This window comes from Hyperolius riggenbachi, chromosome 12 (assembly GCF_040937935.1).
Source record: "Hyperolius riggenbachi isolate aHypRig1 chromosome 12, aHypRig1.pri, whole genome shotgun sequence".
Classification (NCBI taxonomy): Eukaryota; Metazoa; Chordata; class Amphibia; order Anura; family Hyperoliidae; genus Hyperolius; species Hyperolius riggenbachi.
The window spans coordinates 21,742,871-21,762,067 of NC_090657.1; the positions used below are offsets into that span (position 1 = coordinate 21,742,871).

Below are 19,197 nucleotides of genomic sequence, written 5' to 3' on the forward strand. Positions count from 1 at the left end.
GAGCTGACTGCAGGAAGCCTGTAATGTTCAGTGCATGAGAGAAGAAGGGGACAGAAGGTAAACACACAAATGATCTTTTGAGATTCAAAAGGAAAGCTGTATACAGCCTGCTTGTGTATGGATGTATTTTCTATGTGTGGACATACTGTACATCAATCTACTTCCTGTTTTGGTGGCCATTTTGTTTGTTTATAAACAAACTTTTTAAAACTGTTTTTGACTACTTTTAATGCGGCGAGGAGCGGCGAAATTGTGACAGGGGGTAATAGGAGATGTCCCCTAACGCACTGGTAGGTTTACTTTTGTGCGATTTTAACAATATAGATTCTCTTTAATGTAATTAAAGGAATTATGAAGGCTTTGAATAGCAATTTTCACTGAAAACTCAAGAGTTTAAAAAGTCTGCAGTGTCTCACCAACATTATTTTTTCTGACATAAATTCATATTTAGAAAACAGTTGTGAGTGGAAGAAAAAGAGGGCTGCAATAGGGACTGGTTGAAAGACTTAAAGATTTGGACTCTGGAGAGGACATTAGTTTGTTGGCACAATGCTGTGGAGATTAGCAACATAAATTGTTAAAATTCAAGAAAGAAGCTATAGTTATGGATTAGGAAAGAGAGCGGCATAATTTAGGGACAAATGATTGACATAAAAAGCACTGAAAATCTATGCGAAAGTACCATTACAAAATCAGCAGAGGCATATTAATAACAGCACTTTACCGATACTCTGTAGGTCTCACCCAGCTATTGTATACCTGGACACCAGCTATTGGTTTTAGTGATGAATTGTTTGCCTGCATCTGGTCAATTAATATACTAAAAACAATAGTTGGTTTTTAGCTATACAATGGACGAGCACCTGAGCTCAAATACACCATCTAAGAAATAAAGGGCTCAATGCGATTGGATTGGCGATTGTTGATTGGAGTTAGATGTTTGTTTTGAATACTTACCTCAGTAGTGGAAAGCCTCTGGATGTTCCAAAGATTTCCCAGATCCTCTTTAAAGGGAACCTTAACTGAGAGGACTATGGATATTTCATTTTCACTACTTTAGCTTTTAGGACGTAGCTCCTATGTCCAAAAATACATGGTGGACGTAAGAGCTACGTCCAAGAAAAAAACTGAGCCACGGGGGTTCGTAGGGCTAAAACCGCCGCCCTTGGCCCGAGATCAATGAATGGGAACGCAGTTTTCATTCATTGAACGAAGCCCCCATTAGAACGATCGCTGGCTTCTATGGAGAAGCCGCAATCGTTCTGTCACACATCCCCTCTTCACTTCCTGTAAGCTTACAGAAAGCCAAAAACAAAATGACTGAGACCATCTTGTGACCAAATAGTAAAACTACATCTACATACATTTTTTTTAAATGAATAGACACACTTTTACATTTAAAATTAACTGTTTGTCTTCCATACATCCAAAAATACTCAAATAAAAATTTTAATTAAAACAAAAAATTACAATTAAAAAAACAAATAGTTAACCCAAGGCTTTGAACTTTTTTAATGTGCATGTCAAGAGGGTATATTACTATTATTTTTTTAAATTATAAGCTTATAAATAGGGATGGACGCAAAACTGAAAAAATGCACCTTTATTTCCAAATAAAATATTGGTGCCATACATTGTGATAGGGACATAATTTAAACACTTAATGACCAGCTAACGCCGATGGGCGGCGCCTGGTCGTTAGTGGTATAGCAGGGAGGCTGTCTCCGTGAACAGCCGGAGAGCCGCCGATCGCGGCTCGCACACGTAATGTAAACACGCGGGGAAGAAATCCCCGCTGTTTACATCATACGGCGCTGCTGCGCAGCAGCGCCGTGACGTAGATCGGCGATCCCCGGCCTCTGATTGGCCGGGGATCGCCGGCATATGATAGGCTGAAGCCTATCCTACAATGCGCAGGACGGATATCCGTCCTGCGCCACCTAAGGAAAGGAGGGGAGGGAGGTAAGCGGGGAGAGAGCGGAAAGCGCTGCGGAGGGGGGCTTTGAGGAGCCCCCCCCCCCCCGCAACTCACTAATGGCTGGCGGCGATCAGACCCCCCCAGCAGGACATCCCCCTAGTGGGGAAAAAAGGTGGGGAAGTCTGATCGCCCTGGTGTAATCCTGATCGGTGCTGCGGGCTGTAGAGCCCACGCAGCACCGATCATTAGAAATTGGGCTGGTCCTTAAGTGGTTAAATGGTGTAATAACCGGGAGAAATGGGCAAATAAAATATGTGGGTTTTAATTATGGTAGCATGTATTATTTTAAAGCTATAATGGCCGAAACCTGAAAAATAATGAATTTTTTTACATTTATTTTAAAGAGTAACTGTTAGCCCCCAAATTGAATTTTAAAACACTATTGCAATGTTTTATTTATTATATAAGTGATCCAAAAAGTCAATGCACAAGTTAAAAATCAATCTAATTTTGTTACTATCTAACCTTTTCCCCCAGCTCCGGACGCAAGCCGCATATCAGATGCTATAGCATGCAGAGCATGCCTATGTCTGGCCGACCCCCCTCTCCCCCCCAGGACCAGGTGCCAATATATTCTCCCCACCGCAGCTGACCGCTCTGACACGGAGACAGAGCGGCAGCACTTCCAGAGCAGCACCGCAGAGCAGCCAGCGCCGTGCATCTCTCTCACATGTGATTCTCTCACATGTGACTCGGTGGCGGCTGCTCTGCGGTGCTGCTCTGGAAGTGCTGCCGCTCTGTCTCCGTGTCAGAGCGGTCAGCTGCGGTGGGGAGAATATATTGGCACCTGGTCCTGGGGGGGAGAGGGGGGTCGGCCAGACATAGGCATGCTCTGCATGCTATAGTATCTGATATGCGGCTTGCGTCCGGAGCTGGGGGAAAAGGTTAGATAGTAACAAAATTAGATTGATTTTTAACTTGTGCATTGACTTTTTGGATCACTTATATAATAAATAAAACATTGCAATAGTGTTTTAAAATTCAATTTGGGGGCTAACAGTTACTCTTTAATATGCCCATTAAAATGCATTTGAAATAAAACAAATAGTTCTTAGCAAAATGTACCACCCAAAGAAAGCCTGATTGGTGGCAGAAAAAACAAGATATAGATCATTTCATTGTGATAAGTAGTGATAAATCTTTTGGCGAATGAATGGGAGGTAAAAATTGCTCGGATGCATAAAGTGAAAAAACACTGAAGGCTGAAGTGGTTAAACAATACCAGTTGCCTGGCAGTCCTGCTCAACTCTTTGGTTGCAGTATTGGCTGAATCACACACCTGAAACATGCATGCAGCTAATCCAGTCTGACTTCAGTCAGAGCACCTGTTTTGCATGCTTGTTGAGGGGCTGTGGCTTACAAGTATTAGAGACAAAGGATCAGCAGGAGAGTCAGGCAACTGGTATTATTTTAAAAGGAAAAATCCATCTCCTTCTCAGTTTAGGTTCCCTTTAAGCCCATTATTTCTCTACAGGAGCCTTATCTTCTTCTGGCTGTGCTCCTGGCCATGTATATCCGTACAGGGCATGTGCAAGGATGGTCCTTGCATGACAAGTAGACTGAAGCTTCTCATGCATGGCTTTCTTCCTCTATGCAGGAATGCCGTTACTGCATGGACCTAACTAGCATATGGCCAGCCTGGGTGCGCTTGTACACAGTGGGAGTGTGGTCACAAGAAACCTATTCGACAAGCTCTTGTTAAATAGGTTTAGAGGGACCAAGTGCTGGAAAGGTGGCCTTTATGAGGCTACAGGAAGCCTTTGGACTGTGCAGAGGCTCCTCACTATTGAGTATACAATTTTGTGTGCTTTTTTTACTTCATGTACACTTTAAAGTCATTCATAAACTGATGTCTACATAGATTTCTAAAAGTAAAATGGGCAAATAGTATACCAGAGAAATCAAGTAACCCTTTGCACACTCTCATGCAAATACTCACTGCTGGGGAATGGGGTCAGAGGATTTGGGTGGCGCAAAACAGTACTTTTTCCCCCCGCAAAGTAGGACTTTTGCACTTGACTTGGCTGTAGGGACAGTAGTGATTCCTGGATGGCAGGTTTACAGAGAGTCTTTGCATGACAGTGTGAAAAGGGTTAATTGATTTTGCAATTTGATTGGCCACCCTCTTTACCACCTCCTGAAGCCTGGATTCTGTGTCTTTCAAATATTATAACAAATCGTTTTATACTGAAGGTCATCTTTAGCCCTACCTCTCAAGGGATCTGATGCCCTAGACCAGTGATGGCTAACCTTGGCACTCCAGCTGTGGTGGAACTACAAGTCCCATGAGGCATTGCAATACTCTGCCTCCACGAGTTATGCTTAGAGCTGTCAGAGGCATGATGGGTTTTGTAGTTTTGTCAAAGCTGGAGTGCCAAGGTTAGCCATCACTGCCCAATACGCTGGTAGCATTTTTCCAGTACTAACACCGGGAAACACTGTCAGTTAACCCATTAGCATGATGCACGATACCAGTCGGTGTTCTCGTGGTCTTAGTACCAGTAAAATTGCTGTGCGCTCGGCAACTTTATTGGCCTACAGTGCATCAGGCCCGTGCTCTGAAAATACAGCAAAAGAAAGTGGAATGAATAAACAAAGGGGTTGATTCACAGAACTTTTCTCAGGAATTCTTTCTCCATATTTGTCCTATGCCATGAATTCTCTTCCCTCATTAATTATCTCCATCTTTCTGTCATATTTCATGAATTATTCAGTAGTGGATGAATGACAACTGGCTTAAACGGAGTACAGAGCTCAGACAGAAAAAGCTCTGGACTTTGTACATAGCTTGGATGTACTAACTGATGGGGAATTAAACTTCAAGTATAACATCTCAGCTGTTGAGAAAGATTTTTTTCACCAAGGAACACTGCAGAATTTAAAGAGGAACTCCAGTGAAAATAATGTAATAAAAAAAGTGCTTAATTTTTACAATAATTATGTATAAATGATTTAGTCAGTGTATGCCCATTGTAAAACTTTTAAATCCCTGATTTACATTCTGGAATTTATTACATGGTGACATTTTTACTGTTGGCAGATGATATAGCTGCTGCATGCTTTTTTGGCAGTTGGAAACAGCTGTAAACAGCTATTTCCCACAATGCAACAAGGGTTCACAGACAGGAAACTGCCAGAAGTACCTCGGTACTCAGAGTTTCTTGTGGGAGGGGTTTCACCACAATATCAGTCATACAGCGCCCCCTGATGGTCTGTTTGTGAGAAGGAATAGATTTCTCATGTAAAAGGGGGTATCAACTACTGATTGGGATAAAGTTTAATTCTTGGTCGGAGTTTCTCTTTAAGTACCTCATACCTCCAGCGGATCTTTCAACCCTAGTTTACGCTCTCATCACATCACGGCTGGACTACTGCAAAGCCATCTATACAGCCCTTCCAAATAAAGACCTCTGTCACGGACGGTTGCGGGGCCGCAGGCGCGTCCTGTAACCGCCCGTGAAGAAAAAGCGATCGCACTCGATTCCCTGCATCGATTGCGCTTCAAATTGATACAATCTGGGTTGAGTGTGTAGGGGGAGCTGAAGTCCTTTTCTTAGCAGAGAGAGCACCATCCTAAAGGCTGGATGGCTCTTTTGATATGCTAATGAGCCTGGGCTCAGAGAGTCCCTGGCTTCAAGCTGTGCGGATGGCCCATCCACCAGGTATAAGGTGACACCTAGCTGATCTCATGTAGATGTTAATTAACCAAGGGGTGATCAGGATGCCTAGGTGCAGCCAGGCAGGCTACAAATCTCCGGGAGGTCTTGACACCTTGCTCACTGGTAAAGAGTCTCATAGCATAATCCATAACTTCCCAGATCTGTCATATTTCTGGGGTTCCTGAGATGGCAGCTTCGCCAAACGTGGGGGAAGTGTAGCATGAGCCCCGGTGCTGGTTCTGAGGAAGTTTCAGAACATTCTGAGGTAAGGACTGCCAGTTAGGCAGTTTGAAAATGCCCTGATGATACCACAGGGGTCCCACCCCTCATGTCTGGTATCAGGGCGCTGGGTAAATCGAGACAGACCTGAAAATGTTAATAAATCTGCCCTGACCTGTACGGTTCTGTGAGATAGAGCCCATATATGGGTAGATATGATTTCTAGCCCCCAGGACAAGGGGAGGGCTCATCTCATCTTCTAAGGGGGTGTATGGCTCCCCGCCCTCACTCCCTCCTACTGAAGCAGGGGCATAAGAATGGCAGAGGACCCAAACTCAGTGTCCTCCACACTGAAACATCTTGAACTCATCAGATGCCAGCTTGAGGATATGCTGGCATCCACCTGGTCTGAACTCTGAACTCAAATTGAAACCCAGAACTCTGTTTTCCCACAAAAAGGACATCTTTCCAGGAACTAAGTATTTTTCTCCCTTCTTTTATTTTTTATACTGGCTATTACTGTCTTAATAATTGTGATTTTAATAATTGTCTGTATATATTAATTATTTATATTGCGTGAATAAACGACTTTCTCCAAGTCATTCACTGTCCGCTACCCTGCTTATCAGCACACACAGAACTGATCCCGGGTCTCTGAAGATACGCTACTGTTTGTTTGTTGTTGGCTAGACAGAATACCGTTTGTTTAACCGTTTTATTCGCAGGACTAGTCAGTCAGTTAGTGGGCTCCACGGTCCCATGGTAACCGCGGTGGTGGCAGTTTACTCTGAACCAGTAGGTGACGTTGTAATTACCCGTGTCTCACAGGCTCCCTTCTGAGTTGTCTGCGGCTAATTCTTAACGGTTCCTGCGCATTGACTGCGACCAGAGTTCGCACGATCTGTGCCCTGGCACCATTTAGAAGGCTAAGTGCGGTCAGCCACTAGGGCTCCTGTGACAACCTCCAATTAGTACAGAATATGGCTTTTTGACTGTAAAGAAACCAGCCCAGACATTGCCACGTAATACTAATTCATTGCTCACTTCACTGGCTACCCATAAATATACAGTACAATCCTTTTCAAGTCTGACCTAACATGCAAACTTCTTTACAAGTTAATCCCTGGATTACACCTCCCACAAGCTTAAACCAGCAGGATCAAATAACTTGATCACCCCCAGAGTCCACCCCAAAACCTTTGCAGGCAGAGCCTGCTGTCATGCTGTCCCTAACCTTTGGAAATCCTTGACACACTCAATCAAGACAGCTCCAACCCTAGAGGTGTTTAAAGGATATGTTTATATCCATAAATCCTCCTGTTTAATCTGGCATTTGTGGACACATAGCCTTTTCCTTTGTGGCACATTCTACCTCACAACTAATCTCTGAATCCCGTGGGAGAAAAGTGCTTTGCAAATGTTATTATCGTTGTTGAATTAGCTTTTCTTAACCATTTAAGCACCCAAAATAATAAGACAAGAAAAGTAAGTTATTCCCAATCTCTACACACAAGAACCTGCTCTGGAACCCACATGATTCTTATTAATCAGCCTGACAAAAGGTGAAAGCATTTTTAGAGCTAGAGGCTAAGAGCTCCAGTCAGTGGTGTATACAGTAACTCAAACTGTGCCAGTAATGAGTTAGTGCCATCCAGTGAGCGGTTAATGTCTCCGGTCCCAGCAAGTGAGGGGTTAATATCTCCGGTCCCAGAAAGTGAGGGGTTAATGTCTAGTCCTGGCAAGTGAGTAGTTGAGGTCAGTGTCCTAGGACCTAAAGTGTTGTCAGTCCTAGCAAATGAGAAATTAATGTATTATATCCTGGCTAGAAAGGGGCAGTGTCACTGCCAATGAGAGGTTAGTGTCCCAGTCACTGCCAGTGAGGGGTTAGTGTCCCAGTCACTGCCAGTGAGAGGTTACTGTAGCGGTCACTTCCAGTGAGGGGTTACTGTCCCGGTCACTGCCAGTTAGGGGTTACTGTCCCAGTCACTGCCAGTGAGGGGTTACTGTCCCAGTCACTGCCAGTGAGGGGTTACTGTCCCGGTCACTGCCAGTGAGGGGTTACTGTCCCAGTCACTGCCAGTGAGGGGTTAGTGTCCCGGTTACTGCCAGTGAGGGGTTAGTGTCCCAGTCACTGCCAGTGAGAGGTTACTGTCCTGGTCACTGCCAGTGAGGGGTTACAGTCCCAGTCACTGCCAGTGAGGGGTTACTGTCCCAGTCACTGCCAGTGAGGGGTTACTGTCCCAGTCACTGCCAGTGAGGGGTTACTGTCCCAGTCACTGCCAGTGAGGGGTTAGTGTCCCGGTTACTGCCAGTGAGGGGTTACTGTCCCAGTCACTGCCAGTGAGAGGTTACTGTCCTGGTCACTTCCAGTGAGGGGTTACTGTCCCAGTCACTGCCAGTGAGAGGTTACTGTCCTGGTCACTTCCAGTGAGGGGTTACTGTCCCAGTCACTGCCAGTGAGGGGTTACTGTCCCGGTTACTGCCAGTGAGGGATTACTGTCCCAGTCACTGCCAGTGAGGGTTAGTGTCACGGTTACTGCCAGTGAGAGTTTACTGTCCTAGTCACTGCTAGTGAGGGTTTACTGTCCTAGTCACTGCCAGTGAGAGGTTACTGTCCTGGTCACTGCCAGTGAGGGGTTAGTGTCCCAGTCACTGCCAGTGAGAGGTTACTGTAGCGGTCACTTCCAGTGAGGGGTTACTGTCCCGGTCACTGCCAGTGAGGGGTTACTGTCCCAGTCACTGCCAGTGAGGGGTTAGTGTCCCAGTCACTGCCAGTGAGGGGTTACTGTCCCAGTCACTGCCAGTGAGGGGTTAGTGTCCCAGTCACTGCCAGTGAGGGGTTAGTGTCCCAGTCACTGCCAGTGAGGGGTTAGTGTCCCAGTCACTGCCAGTGAGGGGTTAGTGTCCCGGCTACTGCCAGTGAGGGGTTAGTGTCCCAGTCACTGCCAGTGAGAGGTTACTGTCCCGGTCACTGCCAGTGAGGGGTTACTGTCCCAGTCACTGCCAGTGAGGGGTTACTGTCCCAGTCACTGCCAGTGAGGGGTTACTGTCCCAGTCACTGCCAGTGAGAGGTTACTGTCCTGGTCACTTCCAGTGAGGGGTTACTGTCACAGTCACTGCCAGTGAGAGGTTACTGTCCTGGTCACTTCCAGTGAGGGGTTACTGTCCCAGTCACTGCCAGTGAGAGGTTACTGTCCTGGTCACTGCCAGTGAGGGGTTACTGTCCCAGTCACTGCCAGTGAGGGGTTACTGTCCCGGTTACTGCCAGTGAGGGATTACTGTCCCAGTCACTGCCAGTGAGGGTTAGTGTCACGGTTACTGCCAGTGAGAGTTTACTGTCCTAGTCACTGCTAGTGAGGGTTTACTGTCCTAGTCACTGCCAGTGAGAGGTTACTGTCCTGGTCACTGCCAGTGAGGGGTTAGTGTCCCAGTCACTGCCAGTGAGAGGTTACTGTAGCGGTCACTTCCAGTGAGGGGTTACTGTCCCGGTCACTGCCAGTGAGGGGTTACTGTCCCAGTCACTGCCAGTGAGGGGTTAGTGTCCCAGTCACTGCCAGTGAGGGGTTACTGTCCCAGTCACTGCCAGTGAGGGGTTAGTGTCCCAGTCACTGCCAGTGAGGGGTTAGTGTCCCAGTCACTGCCAGTGAGGGGTTAGTGTCCCAGTCACTGCCAGTGAGAGGTTACTGTCCCGGTCACTGCCAGTGAGGGGTTACTGTCCCAGTCACTGCCAGTGAGGGGTTACTGTCCCAGTCACTGCCAGTGAGGGGTTACTGTCCCAGTCACTGCCAGTGAGAGGTTACTGTCCTGGTCACTTCCAGTGAGGGGTTACTGTCACAGTCACTGCCAGTGAGAGGTTACTGTCCTGGTCACTTCCAGTGAGGGGTTACTGTCCCAGTCACTGCCAGTGAGGGGTTACTGTCCCGGTTACTGCCAGTGAGGGATTACTGTCCCAGTCACTGCCAGTGAGGGGTTACTGTCCCGGCCACTGCCAGTGAGGGGTTAGTGTCCCAGTCACTGCCAGTGAGGGGTTAGTGTCACGGTTACTGCCAGTGAGGGTTTACTGTCCTAGTCACTGCTAGTGAGGGTTTACTGTCCTAGTCACTGCCAGTGAGAGGTTACTGTCCTGGTCACTGCCAGTGAGGGGTTAGTGTCCCAGTCACTGCCAGTGAGAGGTAACTGTAGCGGTCACTTCCAGTGAGGGGTTACTGTCCCGGTCACTGCCAGTGAGGGGTTACTGTCCCAGTCACTGCCAGTGAGGGGTTAGTGTCCCAGTCACTGCCAGTGAGGGGTTAGTGTCCCAGTCACTGCCAGTGAGGGGTTACTGTCCCAGTCACTGCCAGTGAGGGGTTAGTGTCCCAGTCACTGCCAGTGAGGGGTTAGTGTCCCAGTCACTGCCAGTGAGGGGTTACTGTCCCAGTCACTGCCAGTGAGGGGTTAGTGTCCCAGTCACTGCCAATGAGGGGTTACTGTCCCAGTCACTGCCAGTGAGGGTTTACTGTCCTAGTCACTGCCAGTGAGAGGTTACTGTAGCGGTCACTTCCAGTGAGGGGTTAGTGTCCCGGTTACTGCCAGTGAGGGGTTATCTCCAATCCCAAACAGAAAGTGGATGAAGTTAATGTCCAGTATCCCAGCTAGTGAGGGGTAATGTCTAGGCAAGATTGGCATAGTGTCCCCAGATCTGACTTGCAATGGGATTAGTCTCCCTAGACCCAGCAAGTGATGGGTTGGTGCCTCCAGGATCAGCCAGAGAGGGGTTCGTTTCTGCAGGTCTGGCCAGGTAGGGCTTAGTTTCTCCAGGCCCAGCAAGGGAGGAGTTAATTTCTCCAGGCCCAGGAGGGAGGGGTTTGTTTCTCCAGGCCCAGCAAGGGAGGAGTTAATTTCTCCAGGCCCAGGAGGGAGGGGTTCGCTTCTCCAGGCCTGGCCAGGTAAGGTTTACCGCTTCCTGGATCAGCCACTGAAATGGTAGGGCTTGCAGAACCAGCCACTGAGGGCTTAGGGCTATTTCACACCGTTAGTGAATCGCATAGCAAAAGCGCTGCATGTAGCATTTTTGGAGCGAATGAAACTGTAACAAGTATAGAAAAGCAAGAACAATACACAACCACTGCAAAACTGCTAGCGCTTTTTGGTGTGAAACAGCATATCCTCAGTCCTGGCCAGTGAGCAGTCAATGGCAGGGCTGGATTATTAAAGCGGACCTGAACTCAGAACTTCCTCTCTGCTCTAAAAGATAAGCAACAGCATAATAACCTTTACAGAAAAACATTTCTTTCTTACAACTTAAAGAAGTCCTGCAATAAATCTGCAGTGTCTACTTTCTGCTCTCATGGAAGCAGGCAAAGGGTCAATATCCCGTGTTTACATATTGGCTGTGTCTGCCGAATTTCTGTGCTGACACAGCTGAGAGCTCAAGTTACATTTGTAATTACTTGAAGATGACAGGCTCTTCTCTCTAAATACACACAGGGTGGATTTTTCTGTGTTTTCCTGATGTAAAATTTGCTTAATTCAACTGCAAAACAAAATAAATAAAAGCCTTTGAACTTTGCAGCCCTGTCTTGTTCTCAGCAGAATATCCTCAGCCAGACAGAAATGTTTTGGCTTCTGTTTACTTTTCAGGAGAGCTGGGATAAATTGGACTGATGCATTTGTTGTTCAAATGCCGCGTTAGCATGCGTAAAAGCAGTTTTTATATCCTTCAAAAGGAAAAGAAAAACCCTCAGACAAGTTATCTGTAAGGCTAGTACTTTATACACCCACATTATCTCATCAGGTCACATGTAAGTTCAGCTTTAAGGTCGTCACTTCTGCCTAGTGAGAGGTTAATGGTATCAGTCTTGGCCAGTGAAAGGCTGATGCCTCCGGTCCAAGCCACTGACAGCTTAATAACCCAGTCCCAGTGTGGGGTTATTGTCCTTATGATAGTGAATGGATACTCCATCCAGTTCTGGCCAGTAAAGGGTTAATGTGTTGAACCTTAGCCAGTGGACAGTTAGCATCTCTAGGATAGAGAGGGGTTAATTGCCCCAGTCCTAGCCATTAAGTTACCCAAGGTGACATGTGACATGATGAGATAGACATGTGTATGCACAGTGCCAAGCACACAAATAACTAGGCTGTGTTCCTTTTTTTTCCTTTCTCTGCCTGAAAGTGTTAAAAATCAGGTATGTAATTGGCAGTTCCTGACTGAGTCAGGACTGGGTCAGACTACAGTGTGACCCTCACTGATAAGAAATTACAACTATAAAACACTTTCCTAGCAGAAAATGGCTTCTGGGAGCAGGAAAGAGATAAAAAGTTCATAGATTTTAGCTCTGGCAAACTTCAATGAATGTGTCATAAAAACAATAAAACAGTAAAAACCAGGGCTGTGGAGTCAGAGTCGGAGTCGTGGAGTCGGAGTCGTGGAGTCGGGAAATTTTGGGTGCCTGGAGTCGGAGTCGGGAAAAAATGCACCGACTCCGACTCCTAATGAATTTGTAACTGTAATTAAAATAGAAAATATGATAAAATGTTCTATTTCTCAGATAATAGTCATTAAAAATAATGTATATATACAGTATATATACAGTAATAGCTGTTCTTAGTTCACAAAAATGAAATAAACCAATCAAAATTAGTTACTTGTGCTGCTTCAATAAAGCAGTCCCCGTATTTTTAAGGTCAGATATACATATCTGATTGTGACTGTATATATGATGTGTACACAGGAATCTCTTATATATACTAAAAAACATCTATGCTGTAAGAATAAATCCTGATGTGTAGCCGTGTCACTAATAGAGATGGTCAATGAGATGGAAATAATTCTGCATTGATGCTGATTTATGCAAATGTATGCACTCCCTTTGCTGATGAAATCAAATAATTTGATATGTGTTGTTAAAATTTGGTTTGGTGACTACAAATTAAAGGGTAACTGAGACGGATGAAAAGTAAAGTTTTATACATACCTGGGGCTTATTCCAGCCCCCTTCAGGCTAATCAGTCCCTCGCTGTCCTCCACCACCCGGATCTTCTGCTATGAGTCCTGGTAATTCAGCCAGTCAGCGATGTCCGGCATGCCGCTCCCACAGCCAGGAACATTCTGCACCTGCGCAATAGTGCTGCACAGGTGTAGTATGCTCCTGGCGGCGGAGTGTGTGCATGTGCACTACGCCTGACTGGCTCAAGTACCTGGAATCATAGCAGAAGATCCAGGTGGTGGAGGAGGACAACGAGAGACTGATTATCCTGAAGGCGGCTGGAGGAAGCCCCAGTTATGTATAAAACTTTAATTTCATCTGTCTCAGGTTTACTTTGTTACACAGTAGTACTATACTCTACATATGCACTCCCCACAGAGCTGCAGGGAATCCACTGAGAATGCTGTGCACATTGAACACAGAGGTGTTGTCTGTTTACAATCTCCTCATTCCCCTGCAGAGTACCTGCACATCATTCTTACATGTACCCACACTTACATTGCCTAGGGCCTGATTGATGTTCTTTGTTCCGGTTTGTACCTTCCACAAGTACTCTTACCAAGGACTAGTTTTAGTCTAAAGGGAATAAATATAGTAGTCTACATATCCTTCTCACTTCAGTTGTCTTGTAAAATTCCTAAGCGTTGGCAGTTAAGAGACGAATTTCATGTTACATACTTTTAATCAACAAAATTGTAATATGCAAATTAGAGGAGTCGGAGTCGAGGAGTCGGAGTCGGTGGAATCCTAAACTGAGGAGTCGGAGTCGGTGGATTTTTGGACCGACTCCACAGCCCTGGTAAAAACTTAAAAAGTAGATTTTAAAAAAAAAACGTGGATTATCTTAAAAAGTCATTTTTAGGAGGAGGATAGATACAATTGTTTATTTCATTCGTTTATTTTCACCTCGGGTGTCCTTTAAGGGAATGAATGTCCCATGTCCTGAGCAGTAAGGGGTTAAGTGTCTCCAGTTACACTCAAGGAAGGGTTAATTCTCCAAGTTTTGGCTAGTGAGAGATTAATATCCCCTGACGAAGCCTTAGAGGGGGTGCATGAATGTCTTGAGCTCCAAACAGTGAAGGGTTACCATTTCAAGTCCTGGCCAATGCACTGTTATGGAGTTTGGATTCTGCATTCCAAACTGAACAGAGCATTTAAACTTGTGGCCATGGCAGCTGGGGTTAACTCACCCTAGTTGCCGCCTATAGCCGATGCGTTCCACATCAATCCACTACTTCCTCCTTCCAGGTTTGAAGGAGAAACGAAACCCGATGGAACATGACGTGGAGCACATCGCCTACAGGCAGCGGCAAGGTTGCCTTGACCCTCCCGCCGTGGCTGCACGTTTAAAGGCTTCATTTCATTCGGAATGCGGGATCTGAGCTGTGGAGCTCATGCCTAATGGGGACCTTTAACACAGTATAGAAAGGACCAGGGCTCAACCACACAGTGCTTATAGCAGCTGAATCTTCCATTTATTCAAATTGCAGAATACACAAACACAGGCCCAACGTTACAGGCCAACACGCCCTTCCTCACGTGCCCAGTGCAATTGAGGGAACATTCCATAAAATACAAGTGGATAATGAAAACACAACTCCTTGGGGGCGGTCACAGACTTAATAAACAGTTAACCCATGAATAGCATTGCAAGAGCAGCAATAGCCAAGAAGTCACAGACAGCATTTGAGTGTAAATACATCATTTATTAAACCATAAGGCTTAAAGTGGATCCGTGAGAAACTTTTACTCATTGCATAATTGTGTTCCTTTCATATAGTTTATAGGGCATTCCTCAAGCCAAATACTTTTTTTGTTTGGTTCGAGTCACGAGCTGACCACTGTTTTTCATAGAGGCTCTCAATTATTACACCATTCAGAGTTCAGTTGAACCACCAATATTTGTGTGTTTCCAGCAGTGAAGCAGATGCATAGGATTGACTGACAAATTTTGTGTGGCTGCTGTGGGATTGGGGGGCTGGTGGTTGTTGGAGGTGAGGGGCTGTCCGTTAGGTGGGGTAGGAGGTGAGGGGGAGAGGGGGGCACACATTTTTAATGATAATTTTATTGGTACAATTATGATGATTAATAAAGGTTTTGTATATACTTTTCTATAATTTGGTTGATTGTTTTTTGTTCAATCGGATCACACCTGCTCAAACACATCTCACAGTGTTTGGTTCTACTTTTTTTGTTTTGTTTTAATACTCTAATTCCCTATAAACTAAACAAGCCTCGCCCACAGCTTCTCCAGAGAGCCTTGGCACTGTAGCAAGGGCTTATGGGAGCTCAGTCTGGGCAGGAGGAGGAGGTTACTAGCCAGAGATGTCAGAGGCAGAGGGGAGGAGTGAAATTTTCCACAGGCTGAGGGCTGGCGATGCTACCAGCTTGCCTCAGTGTAGTGTGACAAACAGAACATGGCTGTCCCCATTGTATCACAGCAATAAATAATCATAAACTGTTGAAGCTGTATGCAGACAGATTTGCTGTGTAAACTATCTAAACTTTAGATAAGATATATAGACAAGTTACTTGTTATAGTTACTTTTTCATCTCGGATCTGCTTTAAGCATCCCGCACGCCGTACCAAAGCATTGGTGCAATCAACACCCTTAGGTATGTGTTATGGAGTCAATGTCCTTAGACCCGTGATGGGTTAATGCTGCCAGTTTCCTCCAGTAAGGGGTTAATATCCCTGCACTGGCCAGTGAAGGGTTAATGTCCCATGTGCTGACCAGTGACAGGTTACTGTCCCCAGTCCCAGGCAGTGAGTGTCTAATGCCCCAAGTCCTGGCCAGTGAAGGGTTAATGTCCCATATTCTGACCAGTGACAGGATAATGTCCCCAGTCCCAGGCAGTGAGTGTCTAATGCCCCAAGTCCTGGACAGTAAAGGGTTAATGTCCCATGTGCTGACCAGTGACAGGATAATGTCCCCAATACCAGGCAGTGAGTGTCTAATGCCCCAAGTCCTGGCCAGTGAAGGGTTAATGTCCCATGTGCTGACCAGTGACAGGATAATGTCCCCAATCCCAGGCAGTGAGTGTCTAATGCCCCAAGTCCTGGACAGTGAAGGGTTAATGCCCCATGTGCTGACCAGTGACAGGATAATATCTCCAGGCAGTGAGTGTCTAATGCCCCAAGTCCTGGACAGTGAAGGGTTAATGTCCCATGTGCTGACCAGTGACAGGATAATGTCCCCAATCCCAGGCAGTGAGTGTCTATTGCCCCAAGTCCTGGACAGTGAAGAGTTAATGTCCCATGTGCTGACCAGTGACAGGATAATATCTCCAGGCAGTGAGTGTCTAATGCCCCAAGTCCTGGACAGTGAAGGGTTAATGTCCCATGTGCTGACCAGTGACAGGATAATGTCCCCAATCCCAGGCAGTGAGTGCCTAATGCCCCAAGTCCTGGCCAGTGAAGGGTTAATGTCCCATGTACTGACCAGTGACAGGATAATGTCCCCAATCCCAGGCAGTGAGTGTCTATTGCCCAAAGTCCTGGCTAGTGAAGGGTTAATGTCCCATGTACTGACCAGTGACAGGATAATGTCCCCAATCCCAGGCAGTGAGTGTCTATTGCCCAAAGTCCTGGCTAGTGAAGGGTTAATGTCCCATGTGCTGACCAGTGACAGGATAATGTCCCCAATCCCAGGCAGTGAGTGTCTAATGCCCCAAGTCCTGGCCAGTGAAGGGTTAATGTCCCATGTACTGACCAGTGACAGGATAATGTCCCCAATCCCAGGCAGTGAGTGTCTATTGCCCAAAGTCCTGGCTAGTGAAGGGTTAATGTCCCATGTGCTGACCAGTGACAGGATAATGTCCCCAATCCCAGGCAGTGAGTGTCTTATGCCCCAAGTCCTGGCCAGTGAAAGGTTAATGTCCGGATCAGGGTTATCAGTAATGATCAGTAGTTACCTCCTCCGGAGTCTCCGGGACTTCCAGCTGTTCCGCCGGCTGCTCCCCCATTCCCCTTCCAGCACTCCCAGCCCGGAGCCTCCGCTATACCAACTGCGTAGCATCCCATAGTGTGCTAGCCACGCCCACTAGCCGCTAGAGTGCCGCCCATACCCGCCCTCTGCCACCCAAGCTCCACCTCTCCTTCTGGTCTGGCTTTCACAGGAGCCACTGTACAGATTCTGAATATTGCTCAGAGCCCTGCCCCTTGCCGCCCACTGGAGGACGGAGGCCAGCCTCCCGCAGTGACTCACTACATACGGCCCCGCCCCCACGTCAGTAAATAGAGTTTATGGAGTAGCCCTTCTTCAGTACGTTCATTAGGGTAGAGAACTGCCCTGTGGGTGATCCTACTGGTGAAGAGTAAGAGTAAGGCTGATGCAGCTCATCTCTTCTGAACTCCATCATGAGACATCATTTCTCCAGCCTCACCACCAATTACGAACTACATCTTGCTTGCCCCAAATCTGATGGAAGTAAGTCCAGAAGCTCTGTGCTGCACATACTTCAACCATTGCAGATATCTGGCTTCTGCTGCCATCTAGTGGACGTTTTGCAAATTACATCACGGCTAAGGTGACCAAAAAAAAAAAAGGAAACCCAGTGAGGGCTGAAACCCTTTGAGCGGTTTAGGAAGCGATTCCAACCGCTAGCAATTTCCCTAAACGCTCAGCGAATGTTAATGAATTGGCCAAACTCCACTGGAGCGATTGGGGTTACCAAAATCGCAAAAGCAGGACATGCAGCATTTTTAAATTAGCGGTTAGCGTTTCTCCAATGTACAGTATATAAACGCTGGAATAATCGCTCGTCAAAACAGAGACACAGAGCGATTTTGCTAGCGTTTTGACATTACTGCACAATGTCATTAAAATTAATTGAAAGGACCAATCAGAATTAAAAAATGCTAATCGCTACACAATCACTGGCAAAAAGCTGACACTTTTTAAAAACACTATCGCAATTGTTCATGAAATCGCTTACAAAACACTCATACAAAATGCTAGCGATTGCAATAGCGATTTGTATTGGGTTCCAGGCCTAAGTTGTACTATCTTGCCTCTCCTTAATTTTTAAAGCAGAGCTGAAGACTCTCAAAAAAAGTTTCACTTACCTGGGACTTCAGCCAGCCCCCTGTAGCCGCCCTGTGCCTATGACATTACCAAACGATCCTCCAGTTTCCCCGGAGGCTTGCTTTTGTTCTCGCCGACTTGCAAGTTGGCGTCCACCGCTGTGGCCTCATACACACTCCTGTCGCCAGGAGCATCCTGTGCAGACGCAGTACGAGAAAATCTCTTGTGCGCCTGCACAGTACGCCCACAAGGCAACAGAAGTGTGAACGAGGACTCGCACGGTCAGGGCTGCACGACGATCAAATAAAGTGAGCAGCACCGGGGGACCGTATGATCGTTTGGTAATGTCGCAGGCACAAGGTGGCTGCAGGGGGCTGGCAGAAGCCCCAGGTAAGTGAAACTGAGTCTTCAGTTTTCCTTTAAGCTAGAAGTTTTGAATCAGGATAACATTTATTGGCTAAATGGTATCATCCTGATTTAAAACTTCTTACTTTTACTGATAGCTAACATGGTACAACACTCTTACTGCTTAATTTTTACGGTGACACAAATATGGTTTGACTCTACCCCTCAACCAGGGCCAGTTCAAGACACCGCAGTGACTGGGGTCCGTCCTCCTGCCTACTGAACAACATACACTGAACTGTTTCCAGGCTCCAGCAGTGTGCACTGAACAGGAGTAACAGCTTCAGAGTTAAGGAATTCCACACTGAGGTACTCAAATTGTGTGCTGCTGTCACATGTCCCTTCTGTACCCGTGTCCTCCCTTCCCCCCGCCCCTGTCTTTGATGTCTGGTTGTCCTCCTTTTCCCTCTTTAGTGTCCCTTCTGTCCCCATGTCTTCCTTTCCCCCCTCCCGTCTGATGTCCTGCTGTCCTCCTTTGTCTTCTTCCCATGTCTCTTCTGTCCCCCTGCCCTCCCAGTAGGCGAGATACTTAATAATCGGGTGAAGGATGCGGCAGAAGTTGAGCCCCGCAATGAGCAGGGATTTCGTCCATGTTCACGCAGCGGCTCCAGCTTCACAGGAATTCCTTCAGGCCCCAGCCGCCGTGCTGGCAATCAGACAGGGATGCTGCAAGGACACCTTCCAATGATCTAATGTCCCTGTTCTAACTGGAGCCGATGGTCCCGTGGGTGGGATCACAGCTCCATCATTGGCCAATCACTGCACTCGTTCAGTAGAAGCAAGTGCAGTGTTTGGCCCAATGACGGAGCCCTGGGACAAAAGAGACAGAGGGATGGGGAAAAGAGGACACAGGGGGACAGAAATGACATGGGAAAGGGCAAAGGGGAACAACCGGACATCAGAGACAGGGGAGGGGGGAAGCAAGGACACAGGGGGACATCAAA

The 19,197-nt window shown here is 46.7% G+C and overlaps 1 protein-coding gene across 3 annotated transcripts in view; it reads right to left on the bottom strand.

Moving 5' to 3' along the window:
- Positions 1-16,856, bottom strand: part of RHBDL3 (rhomboid like 3) — a 98,700-nt gene extending 81,844 nt beyond the window's left edge. For all 3 annotated transcript variants that reach the window (XM_068264073.1, XM_068264072.1, XM_068264071.1), the window contains exon 1: positions 16,737-16,856. In XM_068264073.1, the coding sequence (XP_068120174.1) occupies positions 16,737-16,787 (51 nt within the window). In that variant the 5' untranslated portion in view covers positions 16,788-16,856. The remainder of the gene's footprint in view (positions 1-16,736) is intronic.
- Between the last annotated feature and the right edge of the window lie 2,341 nt (positions 16,857-19,197).